General features: G+C 48.1%; 1 protein-coding gene across 1 annotated transcript in view; it reads left to right on the top strand.

The window, feature by feature from the left end:
- lrch1 (leucine-rich repeats and calponin homology (CH) domain containing 1) overlaps window positions 1-17,612 on the top strand; it is a gene marked incomplete at both ends in the record, with an annotated part of 209,233 nt that extends 191,621 nt beyond the window's left edge. The window contains 4 exon segments of the mRNA XM_083776022.1: window positions 12,102-12,214; window positions 16,511-16,648; window positions 17,369-17,499; window positions 17,594-17,612. Coding sequence (XP_083632148.1) covers window positions 12,102-12,214; window positions 16,511-16,648; window positions 17,369-17,499; window positions 17,594-17,612 — 401 coding nt within the window.
- Between the last annotated feature and the right edge of the window lie 1,232 nt (window positions 17,613-18,844).

Here is an 18,844-nt window from a genome sequence, read left to right as displayed (position 1 = left end):
CATCTCCAGTCTAGTCTGGTTCTCCACCTGGGGGTCCCCAGGTGACAGTAATGTGACAATGAAAGGACCTTTGTAATACCTAAGAAAATAAAGAAATACAAATAAAATACCATGACTGCATCAAAAGTAATAAACAAACACTATACTATGAAAACTGGTCAAACATTGACAAAATTGTCAAATAAATTGAAAATAGCCAATCTACAAGCTCACAACGCCTCGCAACGCGACGTGTTGTGAGAGCTTGAAGATCTGCTATTTTCACAATATTTATCTGTGGGGGGGGGGGGGTCCCCAGTTCAAATTTGATTATTTTGGGAGGTGACCTGAAACCTGAAAAGGGTTGAGAACCATTGCTCTAATGTGGCTTACACTGGAGGAATGGAGATTGTAAGGCATTTCAGAAAACATTTAGTTGAATTCCTTTTGACAAGGCATGATTTGTTTTCTTTCATGTTTAGCCCCTTAAGTTAGTTAGTTTCATTTATTGTCCACGTGTGGAAATTCGTCTTCGGTCTCAAACAGTAAAAAACAAACGGTTACAACAACAGCAACAACACTTAACACAATTATTTTCTCATGGCAAAAAGTGCAGGACAACAGTGGCAGATACATTGGAAAAGAAAACTAATCTAGCGAGACATTGTATCATTTAGTGCCCAACATAGTGCAAACATGTTGAAAGTGGATACATTGTAAACGATTCCAACGGTTTGGTGTTTACCTCGGGTGATCCCGAGCAGGCAGTGATGTCATACTTGATGATGATGTCATACTTGTGTGACGGGCCTTTTTGGTAGCAGGCCAATCAAAACGTTCCAACGTGGGCGTGGAAGAAACAGGAAGGAATAGTTCGCTTTCTCTCTTAACCCATTCTGACCTGAGATCAGATTCATACGAGGTTTCCGCCGGACACACACTGGTCTGATGAACCCATTCTGACCTGAGATCAGATTCCAAAAAATGTCTGTTTGAAAATGACAGTTTTCTGAAAAAGCTATGTTTCTATGTCAGTCGTTCTTCGATTTCTCAAAAATAGCAGACCTACAAGCTCGTATCGCGCCACTCAGTGGCGCGATATGAGCTTGTAGATCTGCTATTTTTCAATAGCTAAAGCATAACATGATGCCCACACCAAAATGGGTGCCCGTTCAGAATGGGTTAAAGGGCCATTTCACCGCTGAAAGAAACTGCAGTCACTCAATGTTAATAGTATCTGTAGTAGATATAGCAGTAGCACAATTTGAAATGTGCACCCTGTGGCCAGACAAATAATGTAGTCTGTGTGTGTTTGACTGGATTGCTGAATGCCTACATTGACCATAATGCTTTGGTGCACTTGTGGTTGGGAGACACCCCAGGGGGGCTGTCATACTGTCACAACATGTAGTCCAGGAAGGAAGTGAGACCCAATTTTGATCATGAACAAAGATATCTAGAAACACATATTACACAGTAAGTACACACGTGAAAACCCCCCAGGAAAGTGTTTCTTGTGTCCTGACCTAAACACCATTAAAATAAGATCTGGTTGCCCTCCAACAGTTTCTCTGTTCTCTCCTGGGGAGAACGGAACGTAGCGGCGGAGCGACTTTATATGGGAATACTTTTGGGTTCTCTCAGCCTTCTAGGGAGAAAAAAAAAAAGTGCTGCTGCTATTTCCATACTTCCTGTTCAGAGCAGAGCGGTGCCCCGTCAGCTGCTGACTGCAGTGTGAGGGCGTTTTAGAGAAAGTTTTAGTTTTACTGTTCATTGCTTATACGGTGCCAGTACAGTCCCAACCTCAAGAAACTGCCATAGGAAGGGCAATGCTGACGGCTCGTGACAGATTTATACTTACAGTAGAATGCAGTGTTGGTGAAAGTACTCACATATCTTACTTAAAGAAAGTAACTAGTAGTAGTAACTAAAGTTCTCAAATAAGTGTGGTACAGAGATTGTACAATATTTGGATCCGAGAGATGTAGTGGAATAGAATTAAAAGTATTGGAAATAAAATACTCAAGTTTTGAGCACCTGCCCCTCTAAATGTCTGTGCACGCCACTGCTGAACGTGCTGATGGATCGTTGTCATGTGTGTATAACACCATGATGAGGGCTGATGTGCTGGTGCAGTTGGTAGCACTGTAACCTCAAAGAGAGGAGGGGGGGGGGGTCAGCACCCTTTCTAAGGCCACGGTTCTGACTGGATCCGGTCCCCATGGGGTGGCACTGCACGGTGGGTGCTCCTCACTGCGCCAAACTAATTGTTTAGGACGGGTTCAAATGCATTTCATCATTATGGAGCAGGTTATTTAACCCATTCTGATTCGATTTTTCAAAAATAGCAGACCTACAAGCTCGTATCGCGCCACTCGGTGGCGCGATACGAGCTTGTAGATCTGCTATTTTTGAATAGCTAAAGCATAACATGATGCTGACACCAAAATGGGTGCCCGGTCAGAATGGGTTAAAATAAAAGAATGTAACCACTCTGATTGATTGATTGATTGATAATTTTATTAGGCAATTAGATGCAAACAGTACAGGGCACAGTCAAGCACAGCATTGGTCCAAATTAAAGGAACAGCACCGAAGAAAGACCTTAGCGGTCTTGTTTCCATTCGGGTCCCATGCATGCATTCATTCACAATGACAACATACAATACGTTACCTCAAACACACTAAATCTATATGTACAGGTTGGAATAGAAATACATTAATAAAACATAAAAAAGGGGGGGGGGGGGGGAGAGAGAGCCAATCACCTTCTCTCCCTTTGACATGATGACAGTGAAAGGTGAGTTTTCAGACCCTTTTTAAAGGAAACCAGTGATCTGCTTGTTTTGAGGGAAGGGGGGCGGGGCATTCCACACGTGAGTGGCAGTGCTGTGAAATGTGAATTTACCCCATATTTGTTCTGAAAATGGGTGCAGGCACCAGATCATTATTTACATTCCCTCTAGTTAAGTATTATGGCTGTGGGAGTTGCTCACCTTTTTGAGGTAACCAGTCAAGTAAATGGGCACTGTGGGTATGGACTAGCCTGGGTAAACCCACTCCCCCTGCTGGACAACATTTCATTCTGCCAGGAGGGGTGAGTCTGGCTAAATGGTAATACAAAGTCCTTAAGATTGTATCAGCTTTGGTACGAGCCAATCCGCGACCGAGCTCAGGGCTCTGTGATTGACAGCGCACGTTGGCCAATCAGGAACGATTTGAGCAGTTGATGACGTGTGAACTCCTCGACTCATTCACAACAACAAACATGGGAATGAGGAAGTAGGAACGGAACGCGTTTAGATGACGCCTCTTGTTTTGATATACGCTGATTGGCTGAAGGGGTTGTCCGTCAACGCTACTCTCCCGCCCCACGGCTAAACAGCCACACAGGCGATTATGCCAGACTCACCCCTCCTGGCAGAATGAAATGTTGTCCAGCAGGGGGAGTGGGTTTACCCAGGCTAGGTATGGACGGCAGAGCTGCATTTACAATCTTGAATGTTAGTCCCATTTTCAAAATTAAACCCTATATACATACTTATATGTACGGTTGAATAGCCGATCCACAAGCTCACAACGTGTTGCATCACAATGTGTTGTAAGCTTGTATAGATCGGCTTTTGATACAATTTTCAACAACAGCAAATTCTCGCCTTTAAAGGTGCAGTGAAATGAAAAAGACGTTTTTCACACTTTTAGACCATATCCGTGGTCATTATATGGGCATACCTAACAATGGATGCCAAAAAAATGTGAAAATTCTCATTTCTGTGTGTTTTTATATCAAAGGTCCATAAAAACGATTGCATTATTTATTTATTAAAACGAAAACGTGCTGCGTGATGACGTGTAGAGATACACATCGATAAAAGCTCACCCGTTTCATTTCCCATATTTGCGCGTCCGTCCATCACAGCTGCTACTGATTACAGAATACTCCGTTTTTATTTCCATTCCAGATAACATCCAGACAGTGTATTACTCGCTTTCAACTTAATCATCACGCTAGAATATGTATCTGAAAACATTATATGGTAGAAATAAGCCACATAACAGTAAACTGGTTGTGCTGGCCGACCATATGATTTATAAACAAACACACACCACGCTGTTGCGCCTAGCATAGCTACCGTCCCTAGCTACCGTCCCATCGCCTGAAGGGATGCGACGCTCTGATTGGTTCAGAAACTTCAGACCGGTGTTTCATGTTGAAACACCATTTTCATGTTGTTCACCATTTCCGTTTCACTGCGCCTTTAATCATGGCAGGATGATAGAATACGAAATAAGGAATCTGTGTGGGAGAAACCCAGAGGGACTTCAGAGAATATCTAGGCCCCAGAAAGGCAGACAGAGAATCATGGTGTTGTTGTTCTGTGTTGGATGGGGCCAGATGGCAGCGCTGACGGCTCCTGGGGAGCGGAAGAGAGGAAGAACAAACTGTCACCCAGTTTATTAACCCATTCTGACCGGGCACCCATTTTGGTGTCGGCATCATGTCATGCTTTAGCTATTGAAAAATAGCAGATCTACAAGCTCATAGCGCGCCACCGAGTGGCGCGCTACAAGCTTGTAGGTCTGCTATTTCATTTTTTTATCGTAAAAATGCGCAACAATTTTTTTGCCAAAAGTTTTCTAAATGACAATTTTCTGAAAGAAAATTTGAGGCACATTTTAACGATTTTTCAAAAAATAGCAGATCTACAAGCTCATAGCGCGCCACCGAGTGCCGCGCTATGAGGTTGTAGATCTGCTATTTTTCACTAGCTAAATTATAACATAACATTTAAAACACCAAAAGGGGTTCCCGTTCAAAATGGGTTAAACTGTCAGCTAGTTTTAATGTGAACATGCTGTGTGACCGTAGGGAGGAGAGGGAGAGAGAGAGAGAGAGAGAGTGCAATCAGTGCATGTGAAAATCCTGAACAACGGTTGATCTAATTAGAACATGGAATCGAACTACTAGATTCATTATATCTTCTTTTATGTCTCCTTGATGTCCCTTTCTGTCTTTGTGTTGGCCGATTTATGGTCACCACCCTGAGGTCCCGTGTCACTCAGGATTAGCTGCCTGTGTGCGACTGTGCGTCTGTGCGTGTGTGTATGTGACGTGTGTTTGGCCTGTCCTAGCAAAAGTCAAGAAAGTAATGCTCACTACAAAAAAGGCTACAGGCTTTAGTTCTGAGTCTGACACTATAATTGGTTCCGACAGGCCGACGACCGACCTCAAACCCTAACCTAGCTATAACCTACCTACCTACCTACCGACCTACCTCAAACCCTAACCTGACTATAACCTACCTACCTACCTACCTACCGACCTACCTCAAACCCTAACCTGACTATAACTTACCTACCTACCGACCTACCTCAAACCCTAACCTGACTATAACCTACCTACCTACCGACCTACCTCAAACCCTAACCTGACTATAACCTACCTACCTACCTACCGACCGACCGACCTCAAACCCTAACCTGACTATAACCTACCTACCTACCTACCGACCGACCTCAAACCCTAACCTGACTATAACCTACCTACCTACCTACCTACCGACCGACCTCAAACCCTAACCTGACTATAACCTACCTACCTACCTACCGATCTACCTCAAACCCTAACCTAACTATAACCTACCTACCTACCTACCGACCGACCTCAAACCCTAACCTAACTATAACCTACCTACCTACCTCAAACCCTAACCTAACTATAACCTACCTACCTACCTACCGACCCACCTCAAACCCTAACCTAACTATAACCTACCTACCTACCTACCGACCGACCTCAAACTCTAACCTAACTATAACCTACCTACCTACCTACCTACCGACCTACCTCAAACCCTAACCTGACTATAACCTACCTACCTACCTACCGACCTACCTCAAACCCTAACCTAACTATAACCTACCTACCTACCGACCGACCTCAAACCCTAACCTGACTATAACCTACCTACCTACCTACCGACCTACCTCAAACCCTAACCTAACTATAACCTACCTACCGACTTACCTCAAACCCTAACCTAACTATAACCTACCTACCTACCTATCTACCTCAAACCCTAACCTAACTATAACCTACCTACCTACCGACCTACCTCAAACCCTAACCTAACTATAACCTACCTACCTACCTACCTCAAACCCTAACCTAACTATAACCTACCTACCTACCTACCGACCTACCTCAAACCCTAACCTAACTATAACCTACCTACCTACCGACCTACCTCAAACCCTAACCTAACTATAACCTACCTACCTACCGACCTACCTCAAACCCTAACCTAACTATAACCTACCTACCTACCTACCCACCGACCTACCTCAAACCCTAACCTGACTATAACCTACCTACCTACCGACCTACCTCAAACCCTAACCTAGCTATAACCGTGAGCACGGGATGCTCAGTCGGAATTGGGGCGACTGTGGCTCAGGAGGTAGAGCAGGTCGTCCAATGATCCATGGGTCGGCGGTTCGAATCCCGGCTCGTCCTCCTCCTGTCTACATGTCGAAGTGTCCTTGAGCAAGACACTGAACCCCCAATTGCTCCCGATGTGCTAGTTGGTGCCTTGCATGGCTTCCGCTGCCATCGGTGTATGAATGTGTATGAATGGGTGAATGTAATGCACAATCTATGTAAAGCGCCTTGGATAAAGGCGCTATATAAATGCACCATTTACCATTTAATGACCATCGTATCCCACAAAAACAGGGACCATGTGAAATGATGTGGAGAGGACCTGGCACACACAGAATGTGTTTTATTTTTTATTTTTTAATCAGTGTTATCAGCGGAGCCACCTTTATGATTGGTCAGTGAGATAGTTCTGTGTGTGTGTGTGTGTGTGTGTGTGTGTGTGTGTGTGTGTGTGTGTGTGTGTGTGTGTGTGTGTGTGTGTGTGTGTGTGTGTGCGTGTGCGTGTGCGTGTGTGTGTGTGTAATATGTTTGTTATGGTAGTCCATGGTTTGGCCTTCATAAAGTGAAGCCACTCTCACACTGTAGATCAAAACAGATTGAAATCTCCTCTAGTTTTCAGTGGATCTCGGACTCCCCCTTGTGGCTGCATGTTTGTATTGTCATGATCTGCCCTAAAAGGTGCATTCATGTTGTTGCTTGAAAATGGAACACTTGGCAAAATGTGAGCTTGTGGATCAGCTGTCTGATGTGACACTGCCACGCAACTAGTTATAAATCAGGCCTACTGTACATTTCACTGAGCTTGAAAACCCATCCTGACAACCAGCCTCGCTCTATGCTGTGTGTGTGTGTGTGTGTGTGTGTGTGTGTGTGTGTGTGTGTGTGTGTGTGTGTGTGTGTGTGTGTGTGTGTGTGTGTGTGTGCGTGTGCACAATATGTATGTCTGTGATACTAGTGTATGTTGGGATCCCATTGAAAACAGCATCTCATGGGGTTTATTCAAATAAACACATGTAATAACATTGTAGTTGTCCCTGTTCGATCTGTAACTATATGGACAGCAAGTGTACCGTCTGTGAACGACCTCAATGTGATGTCACTCGTGCACATACTGTGCTGTTATGTACAGTACATGCTGGCCTCCAACTGTGTCTGCAGAAGTGGTGCATTATTAACCCATTCTGAACGTGGAACCCATTTTGGTGTTAGCATCATGTCGTGCTTTAGCTATTTAAAAATAGCAGATCTACAAGCTCATATCGCGCCACCGAGTGGCGCGCTATGAGCTTGTAGGTCTGCTATTTTTGAAAAATTGAAGAACGACTGACATAGAAACATGGCTTTATCAGAAAACTGTCAGGATGTAGAAGACGTTTATAGAATCTGATCTCAGGTCAGAATGGGTTAATTCTGCCATCATTATTGTTAGTATGGTTGCTTATGTCTAACATTTATATTTTACCAGTGGTGGAAAAAGTATTCAAATGTTTTACTTGAGAAAAAATATCAATATAGAAATACTGCCTTATGGCCTGGGCAGGCTTAGCGGTCCAGGCACCTTGGCTGGTAATCCAGAATGACAGTGTGTCACCGCTTCCATCTAAATATGTTAATAGAGCACCGAAGTCCTGACGTAACTCTCTCATCCCTTCCATTCCCCTGGTTCTAAAGTCCTGACGTAACTCTCTCATCCCTTCGATTCCCCTGGTTCTAAAGTCCTGACGTAACTCGCTCATCCCTTCCATTCCCCTGGTTCTAAAGTCCTGACGTAACTCGCTCATCCCTTCCATTCCCCTGGTTCTAAAGTCCTGACGTAACTCTCTCATCCCTTCCATTCCCCTGGTTCTAAAGTCCTGACGTAACTCGCTCATCCCTTCCATTCCCCTGGTTCTAAAGTCCTGACGTAACTCTCTCATCCCTTCCATTCCCCTGGTTCTAAAGTCCTGACGTAACTCTCTCATCCCTTCCATTCCCCTGGTTCTAAAGTCCTGACGTAACTCGCTCATCCCTTCCATTCCCCTGGTTCTAAAGTCCTGACGTAACTCGCTCATCCCTTCCATTCCCCTGGTTCTAAAGTCCTGACGTAACTCGCTCATCCCTTCGGTTCCCCTGGTTCTAAAGTCCTGACGTAACTCTCCCATCCCTTCGATTCCCCTGGTTCTAAAGTCCTGACGTAACTCGCTCATCCCTTCGATTCCCCTGGTTCTAAAGTCCTGACGTAACTCGCTCATCCCTTCCATTCCCCTGGTTCTAAAGTCCTGACGTAACTCGCTCATCCCTTCGATTCCCCTGGTTCTAAAGTCCTGACGTAACTCGCTCATCCCTTCGGTTCTCCTGGTTCTAAAGTCCTGACGTAACTCGCTCATCCCTTCGATTCCCCTGGTTCGCGGAAGTAATTTCTCTATGGAGAATAACATGGGGTGATCTTAATATCGTCTACTATAAGCGTTGTGGTCCAAAAATAAACAAGCTGTCTTGTTAGGGAGGTGTCTCTGTATCGTTTGCAACAGTCAGTCATATATGATACAGTCTGCTTCTAGCGAAAATCTAACTAATTCAGCAGCAGTAACATTAGCGTTTTCTCTCAGTCAGTTGATTCTTCATATCCATATGAGTGAAGCGGCCGGGGTGACATGTTTATTTTTCAAACACAGTTGTTATATGAGGCGATCTAAAATCGCCTCAATGGGGATTTCAATGCAACTAAACAAATACATGAACCTGGGGACTGACGCCCTCTACTGAAAGTGACGTCAGACTTCGGTGCTCTATTTGGGTTCCATAGAAGACAGCAGGTTTTCTATGGAATGTTGCAAAGCTCTCAATGCGTCTGCTTGTAGATCGGGGCTATTTTCAATTATTATTTTAAGAATATATGTTCATAAGCATCTTCCATCAAATATATCTGTGCTTTCTTCACCTGGTTAAATGGTAAATGGTGCATTTATATAGCGCCTTTATCCAAGGCGCTTTACATAGATTGTACATTACATTCACCCATTCACACACACACATTCATACACCGATTGCGGGCGGAAACCATGCAAGGCACCAACCAGCACATCTGGAGCAATTTGGGGTTCAGTGTCTTGCCCAAGGACACTTCGACATGTAGACAGGAGGAGCCGGGATTCGAACCGCCGACCCATGGATCATTGGACGACCTGCTCTACCTCCTGAGCCACAGCCGCCGTTGGTCGGTTGGCTGTATAACAGCAATATTATTAAAACATACCTTTACAAATTGTGTTCATCGTTTAGGAAACATTGATCCTCCTTTACACTCCAAATCACACTTCATGATCTGGTTGTTTTCAGTCGTCATAATTCATTTGGCTTTAATCCATGTAATCATAATCATCCCCACCTAGAATATCGTCTCGGACTCCTATTGCCTCGTCAATCACTGACTGATCCAGAATTCCAGGACACTGGTCATAGCCTGGAGGAATTGTGGAACTGAGATTAACCCATTCTGACCTGAGATCAGATTCATACAAGGTTTCCGCCGGACAGGACACACACTGGTCTGATTAACCCATTCTGACCCTGAGATCAGATTCTAAAAATGTCAGTCGCTCTTCGATTTTTCAAAAATAGCAGACCTACAAGCTCGTATCGCGCCACTCGGTGGCGCGATATGAGCTTGTAGATCTGCTATTTTTCAATAGCTAAAGCACGACATGATGCTGACACCAAAATGGGTGCCCGTTCAGAATGGGTTAAAATGCAAAAAATTAAACGTTGTTGAAGGATTTTAATTGGGAATATATTCAGGGCTAGATTTCCATTTGCTACTGGATACTTGATGCTGGTTTATGAGCTTAAGCCGCAGACGCGCACACAAAGGCATAAACTAATCTGGGCCAAAACTCCACCTAGCTGGCTATTTCTACATGTATTCCAGTTGTAAAATGATTTAAACTAGGGCCGGGACTAATTGCGATTAATTACGATTAATTAACTACAGAAAAATCAATGCATTAAAAAAATTAACGCATTTTAATCGCACAATTTTTTTTCACCGCGGAACGTTGTCACTGGACAGTTTTCAGACGGACCTGCGCACCAAGTGTCCGTGTCCTCTTCAGACAATAACACCACCAGAAACCGCAGACAGTTCACCAGACTGGGGGAAGCCGCTGAGATCACTTTGCTTGTCCCCGTGGATTGGAAATAGGATTTAAAAGGCTATCCGATGGTAGCGTGGATTACAGCACAGTTGTGTGCAATTATTCAATAAATAATTATTACCCCTATTACTACAAAAACAATGTTTTATTGCTTAAACTTATGTAGTCACTATTCATTGATTCACTAGTATACCAACATCCATTTGAAAAAATTGCTTTCTCACTGTTCTCGGGTCAAATAATGATATGCGATTAAAATGCGATTAATCTAGATTAATTAATCACAAAGCCTCTGATTAATTAGATTAATTTTTTTAATCGAGTCCCAGCTCTAATTTAAACCATGCACAAACAATGTCCCAGACTGGGGTAAACACACAATGCAGTAGAAATGGGCAAAAAATCTTATTTTTCTTTCCATAAATACTCTGAATATTGAGCATTAGTCATTCGATGGGGAGTCGGGACTGTGCATTGTGGCGTGAACGGAACGGAGCCTGAAGTGAGCTGACTTCGCCGTGCGCACGTACTGTACGCCTGACTGTACTGTACACGTGACTGCTCCTACTGTAGGCCTGACTGTACTGTACACGTGACTGCTCCTGTGACAGTGGAATACTGTACACTCTCACATGCACACTTACATAATAGCACTTGTGCATCTTTCATCGTGCCAAAAAACAGGGATTTCCGTGTCAGTGAATAAGTGAAGTGCTGTATGTAATACTATGTATGGAGATGGTTGTGAAAAGCCATTGTTTTTTAAACAAACGTTTGTTTTCACTTCAGCATTTCTCTCACTTTGAGTGAAAAGTGTGAAAAGAGTAAAGGTCCTCTCAGACGCGGCAGCGACTGATGCGCCTAGTAATTAATGCATTCTGACCTGAGATCAGATTCATACGAGGTTTCCGCCGGACACACACTGGTCTGATGAACCCATTCTGACCTGAGATCAGACAAAAAAAATGTCAGTCGTTCTTCGATTTTTCAAAAATAGCAGATCTACAAGCTCGTATCGCGCCACTCGGTGGCGCGATATGAGCTTGTAGATCTGCTTATTTCCGTGAAATAGTCGCTCGCGTGCTCGTTTCATGACGTGCACACGCCCGCGGCTGACTAGATGGTGGAAGTGTTTTGGCTCTTGAGTCGCTCGCTCTGGTGGCACAAAGCGTAGATACTTTTGTGAATTTAATAGTTTTAATATTGCTATATGTTTGTAACCGTTTTAGAAAAGCAATAAGCCGCTCGAGGCCCCATCCAGCTTACCGGGTATTTTACACTGGCTGGGAGGTAGAAGACCCTCCGCTGCGCGTCGGGTCTGCCTACGCCCCCAGGCAGTGTAAAATACCCGGTAACCTGAGACCTCTCGTGGCTTATTGCTTAAATACACAATACTGTAGAGAGGATTTTGTGACTTATTTGTCTTTAAATATTTCCATAAATGTATTATATTATTATTATATGAAATATAACATTTATTTAAAAATAAAATAAAACAATTGCTGTTGTTGTTGTTGTTGTTCTCTCCTATGGCCTGTGGGGGGCAGTATTCCTCCGGAGCCACCATAAGAGTCTGGAGGCCATGGACCCTCAGTTCACCATGAGACGGAAGATGGAGCAGCTTCGAGAGGAGCTGGAGCTCATGGAGCAACTCAGAGATGTGAGCGTTTCACTTCATTTGATTCAATCCTTTATTTATTCTGGAAAAGAGCATTGAGGCTCACCCCTAATTGTCTCCACCAGGCCGAAGGCATGGGGGGAGAGTATGTTTTGCACTCCGTCCGTCCGTCCGTGTGTCCGTGTGTGTGTCCGTCCGTGTGTGTGTGTGTGTGTGTGTGTCCGTGAGCAGCTAATCTCCGGCACCGTTAACCCGGTCGATGCCAAATTTTGCACACACACTCCCTGGATGCCAACGATGAACCTCTGCCCCAAACTTTCCAGAACGGCCTGTTATAGCGCCACCAGGAGGCCGCTTTGTGCAAAACAAGTTTTTGCACAGTACACCTACAGATTTTGTCCAAACATCGCGCAAATTGGTACACAGTCTCTCTAGAGCCATTCAACGAAACGGGTCTTTCAGATTTCTCAGACTCCATCCTGATTGGTTAAGATTGGCTTCCAAAGTTCACAGGAGTGCTCAGTTTCAAACAAAATGCTGCAAATCATGAACACATCGCATGATTTCCGTGAAATTGTGCACCCACATTCCCACTAGGCGGAGGAAGAAATGCCACATGAACAATTTCAACTCAGTTTACTTTTGTTGCCCTTTTATCCAACCACCAGATGAAGGCAAGCTGCAATGTCCTACATTCCTATCCTGGTGGAGACCTGTGCCCAGAAGGGCACTTTTTTTTATTCTCGAAAAGAGCATTGAGGCTCACCCCTAATTTGACTTATGTGGGTAAGACTGATATGAGGTTAGGGGACTTGTCGGCTACGACTGAGGATAGGGTTATATTTAGTGTTAGTGTTATAGTAATGTCGGACAATGAACACGCAACGTGGTCGCTGTCGAAACGGTAGCCGTGATCGACGCACTGAATTTCTCCAAAACGGCAAAACGTCACAATATAATGTTTTTTTGCACTGGAGGGAGGCGGTTGCTGTAGGTCAGTAGACATAGTCTACTGCAGCATTCAAGGCTCTGATTAAATGTCATTTTGTCCTTGTAATGCATCGATGGCATTCGAATGCGCTAGACTAGAAAGATGCGTGCGTGCGTGGGCGTGTCCTCTGTGACCTCCCCCCCCCTCACCTCCTCCTCTCTCCCTCTACGTGGGCGTGTCCTCTGCGACCCCCCCCCCCTCACCTCCTCCTCTCTCCCTCTACGTGGGCGTGTCCTCTGTGACCCCCCCCCCTCACCTCCTCCTCTCTCCCTCTACGTGGGCGTGTCCTCTGCGACCCCCCCCCCTCACCTCCTCCTCTCTCCCTCTACGTGGGCGTGTCCTCTGTGACCTCCCCCCCCTCACCTCCTCCTCTCTCCCTCTACGTGGGCGTGTCCTCTGTGACCTCCCCCCCTCACCTCCTCCTCTCTCCCTCTACGTGGGCGTGTCCTCTGTGACCCCCCCCCTCACCTCCTCCTCTCTCCCTCTACGTGGGCGTGTCCTCTGCGACCCCCCCCCCCCCTCACCTCCTCCTCTCTCCCTCTACGTGGGCGTGTCCTCTGTGACCTCCCCCCCCTCACCTCCTCCTCTCTCCCTCTATGTGGGCGTGTCCTCTGTGACCTCCCCCCCCCTCACCTCCTCCTCTCTCCCTCTACGTGGGCGTGTCCTCTGTGACCCCCCCCCCCCTCACCTCCTCCTCTCTCCCTCTACGTGGGCGTGTCCTCTGTGACCTCCCCCCCCCTCACCTCCTCCTCTCTCCCTCTACGTGGGCGTGTCCTCTGCGACCTCCCCCCTCCTCACCTCCTCCTCTCTCCCTCTACGTGGGCGTGTCCTCTGTGACCTCCCCCCCTCACCTCCTCCTCTCTCCCTCTACGTGGGCGTGTCCTCTGTGACCTCCCCCCCTCACCTCCTCCTCTCTCCCTCTACGTGGGCGTGTCCTCTGTGACCTCCCCCCCTCACCTCCTCCTCTCTCCCTCTACGTGGGCGTGTCCTCTGTGACCTCCCCCCCCTCACCTCCTCCTCTCTCCCTCTACGTGGGCGTGTCCTCTGTGACCTCCCCCCCCTCACCTCCTCCTCTCTCCCTCTACGTGGGCGTGTCCTCTGTGACCTCCCTCCCCTCACCTCCTCCTCTCTCCCTCTACGTGGGCGTGTCCTCTGTGACCCCCCCCCCTCACCTCCTCCTCTCTCCCTCTACGTGGGCGTGTCCTCTGTGACCTCCCCCCCCTCACCTCCTCCTCTCTCCCTCTACGTGGGCGTGTCCTCTGTGACCCCCCCCCCCTCACCTCCTCCTCTCTCCCTCTACGTGGGCGTGTCCTCTGTGACCCCCCCCCCCTCACCTCCTCCTCTCTCCCTCTACGTGGGCGTGTCCTCTGTGACCTCCCCCCCCCCTCACCTCCTCCTCTCTCCCTCTACGTGGGCGTGTCCTCTGTGACCTCCCCCCCCTCACCTCCTCCTCTCTCCCTCTGTGTGGGCGTGTCCTCTGTGACCCCCCCCCTCACCTCCTCCTCTCTCCCTCTGTGTGGGCGTGTCCTCTGTGACCTCCCCCCCTCACCTCCTCCTCTCTCCCTCTGTGTGGGCGTGTCCTCTGTGACCTCCCCCCCTCACCTCCTCCTCTCTCCCTCTACGTGGGCGTGTCCTCTGTGACCTCCCCCCCCTCACCTCCTCCTCTCTCCCTCTACGTGGGCGTGTCCTCTGTGACCTCCCCCCCCTCACCTCCTCCTCTCTCCCTCTACGTGGGCGTGTCCTCTGTGACCCCCCCCCTCCTCACCTCCTCCTCTCTCCCTCTACGTGGGCGTGTCCTCTGTGACCTCCCCCCCCTCACCTCCTCCTCTCTCCCTCTACGTGGGCGTGTCCTCTGTGACCTCCCCCCCCTCACCTCCTCCTCTCTCCCTCTACGTGGGCGTGTCCTCTGCGACCTCCCCCCCCTCACCTCCTCCTCTCTCCCTCTACGTGGGCGTGTCCTCTGTGACCTCCCCCCCTCACCTCCTCCTCTCTCCCTCTACGTGGGCGTGTCCTCTGTGACCCCCCCCCCTCACCTCCTCCTCTCTCCCTCTACGTGGGCGTGTCCTCTGTGACCTCCCCCCCCTCACCTCCTCCTCTCTCCCTCTACGTGGGCGTGTCCTCTGTGACCCCCCCCCTCACCTCCTCCTCTCTCCCTCTACGTGGGCGTGTCCTCTGTGACCTCCCCCCCCTCACCTCCTCCTCTCTCCCTCTACGTGGGCGTGTCCTCTGTGACCTCCCCCCCCTCACCTCCTCCTCTCTCCCTCTACGTGGGCGTGTCCTCTGCGACCTCCCCCCCCTCACCTCCTCCTCTCTCCCTCTACGTGGGCGTGTCCTCTGCGACCTCCCCCTCCTCACCTCCTCCTCTCTCCCTCTACGTGGGCGTGTCCTCTGTGACCTCCCCCCCCTCACCTCCTCCTCTCTCCCTCTACGTGGGCGTGTCCTCTGCGACCTCCCCCCCCTCACCTCCTCCTCTCTCCCTCTACGTGGGCGTGTCCTCTGTGACCCCCCCCCCCTCACCTCCTCCTCTCTCCCTCTACGTGGGCGTGTCCTCTGTGACCTCCCCCCTCACCTCCTCCTCTCTCCCTCTACGTGGGCGTGTCCTCTGTGACCTCCCCCCCCTCACCTCCTCCTCTCTCCCTCTACGTGGGCGTGTCCTCTGTGACCTCCCCCTCCTCACCTCCTCCTCTCTCCCTCTACGTGGGCGTGTCCTCTGTGACCCCCCCCCCCCCTCACCTCCTCCTCTCTCCCTCTACGTGGGCGTGTCCTCTGTGACCTCCCCCCCCTCACCTCCTCCTCTCTCCCTCTACGTGGGCGTGTCCTCTGTGACCCCCCCCCCTCACCTCCTCCTCTCTCCCTCTACGTGGGCGTGTCCTCTGTGACCCCCCCCCCTCACCTCCTCCTCTCTCCCTCTACGTGGGCGTGTCCTCTGTGACCTCCCCCCCCTCACCTCCTCCTCTCTCCCTCTACGTGGGCGTGTCCTCTGCGACCTCCCCCCCCTCACCTCCTCCTCTCTCCCTCTACGTGGGCGTGTCCTCTGTGACCCCCCCCCCCTCACCTCCTCCTCTCTCCCTCTACGTGGGCGTGTCCTCTGTGACCTCCCCCCCCTCACCTCCTCCTCTCTCCCTCTACGTGGGCGTGTCCTCTGTGACCTCCCCCCCCTCACCTCCTCCTCTCTCCCTCTACGTGGGCGTGTCCTCTGTGACCTCCCCCCTCCTCACCTCCTCCTCTCTCCCTCTACGTGGGCGTGTCCTCTGTGACCTCCCCCCCCTCACCTCCTCCTCTCTCCCTCTACGTGGGCGTGTCCTCTGTGACCTCCCCCCCTCACCTCCTCCTCTCTCCCTCTGCAGAGCATCGAGAGCCGACTGAAGGTCGTACTTCCTGAAGATTTAGGCTCCTCCCTCATGGATGGCGTGGTGCTCTGCCACCTGGCCAATCACATCCGGCCTCGCTCTGTGGCCAGTATCCACGTGCCCTCGCCTGCTGTGGTACGTTGTTTTCTGTCCTTGTGTATTGGTTGTTATTATAAATGAACTGTGCCACCGACTATGACATCAACCCATTCTGACCTGAGATCAGATTCATACGAGGTTTCCACTGGACACACACACTGGTCTGATTAACCCATTCTGACCTGAGATCAGATTCTAAAAAATGTCAGTCGTTCTTCGATCTTTCAAAAAATAGCAGACCTACAAGCTCGTATCGCGCCACTCGGTGGCGCGATACGAGCTTGTAGATCTGCTATTTTTCAATAGCTAAAGCATGACATGATGCCGACACCAAAATGGGTTCCCGTTCAGAATGGGATAACAGCAGCGGTGGAAAGTAAATTTACTATACCTGTTGTTATACTGTATTTCCAATACTTCTACTCCACTACATCTCAGATCCAAATATTGTACTTTTACTCCACTGCATGTAGTTTAGTTACTAGTTACTTTGTAGATTTTGATTCTTATTACAAAACATACATTACTCACTTCAGCCCTATATAATGACTACTTTCTACTTTAAGTATATTTTGATACCATCACTTTTACTCAAGTACATTTGTGTGTGTGTGTGTGTGTGTGTGTGTGTGTGTGTGTGCGTGTGCGTGTGCGTGTGCGTGTGCGTGTGCGTGCGCGTGCGCGTGCGTGCGTGTGCGCGTGCGCGTGCGTGCGTGTGTGCGTGCGTGCGTGCGTGCGTGCGTGCTTAACCCACAGCCTAAGCTCAGCATGGCCAAATGTAGGAGAAACGTGGAGAACTTCCTGGACGCGTGCCGGAGAATGGGCGTGCCCGAGGTAAGACACGCCCCCTTCGACCCAGCGGCCCCGCCCACCTCCACACAGAGCTGGTATAGTCAAGTTGCCTATAGAACCGTGAACTGGGAACTCTGTTCCTGATTGGCCCTTCTCTGAGTCCCTCCCCAACCCGTCCTTGTCCAATAGGCACGTTAGCAACGGTTAAGAGAGGACAGATGGCAAGCTTTTCCTCCTCACCCACTGAGATGCAGGTTAAATGAGGGGATTTCCTCCATATAAATAATCGGTCATTTCGGTAGCAAGAGCTTCAAAATGTCTTCTAAATCTAGTCAGCCATCGGCCTGCAGTAATCTATGCACTGGACAAATGTGCATTACATTATTTAAATGAATTGGAAATACAAGTAAATGTTTGAGGGAGAAATGGTATCCAACTTAAACCCATTCTGACCTGAGATCAGATTCATACGAGGTTTCCGCCGGACACACACTGGTCTGATGAACCCATTCTGACCTGAGATCAGATTCTAAAAATGTCAGTCGTTCTTCGACTTTTCAAAAATAGCAGACCTACAAGCTCGTATCGCGCCACTCGGTGGCGCGATATGAGCTTGTAGATCTGCTATTTTTCAATAGCTAAAGCGCGACATGATGCCGACACCAAAATGGGTGCCCGGTCAGAATGGGTTAATTCAACCTACGACCGATCGACAGGAGTTTTCACGTAATGCACTCTGTAAGACTACAATATCTTTCACCTGGGTGGCTCAGTCGTGTAACTTTCCCGACGTTAACCTGTGTATGTGTTCAACAAACACAGTCATGCAAAATTACATTGTCAATGACAGCTACAGTATGAGGTGACGAAAGCTTGCCATCTTAGCAACGTTTGCTAAACTGTTTGGATTGGCATTGTTGGACAATATCGCTTTCGGGGTGGGGTTTAGCGAAGGGCATAGTTTCCACTGTTAAACAACAGCTAAAGCTGAAGAGACACAAAATGTGTACATGAAAACGATACCGCTTTCTAAATCTATGACATCATGAAAGGAAAAGAGTAAAGCGCCTGCTCAACTGACCACAATCAATTTAGGAAGGTTTCGGAAAGGAACGATTACAAATTTATGTTGGTGGTTAATTGCCAATTGCGATTAATTTTATTGTGTTCAGCATTGAACATTAGAACATAGTATGAATAAAGAATTAATTTCTGTTTGCCTGGTCATAAACAAATGCACAGGGAAGATATACAAAGACATCAAGAAATTACTGACATAATTATTCATTATTTTTATACTGCCAAAATAGATTATCTACAAGCTTAGAATGCGTCACAAAGTGTCGTGCTGTAAACTTGTAGATCTGCTGTAGATTTCCGCTGCTATTTCTTTTTTTGCAGTGTATGAGACCTTTTCAACATGGAAACGATTATGACAGT

Source organism: Protomyctophum parallelum, assembly GCF_964188405.1.
Source record: "Protomyctophum parallelum genome assembly, chromosome: 11".
In the NCBI taxonomy this organism is placed as follows: domain Eukaryota; kingdom Metazoa; phylum Chordata; class Actinopteri; order Myctophiformes; family Myctophidae; genus Protomyctophum; species Protomyctophum parallelum.
This window is presented reverse-complemented; position numbering and strand designations above follow the sequence as displayed.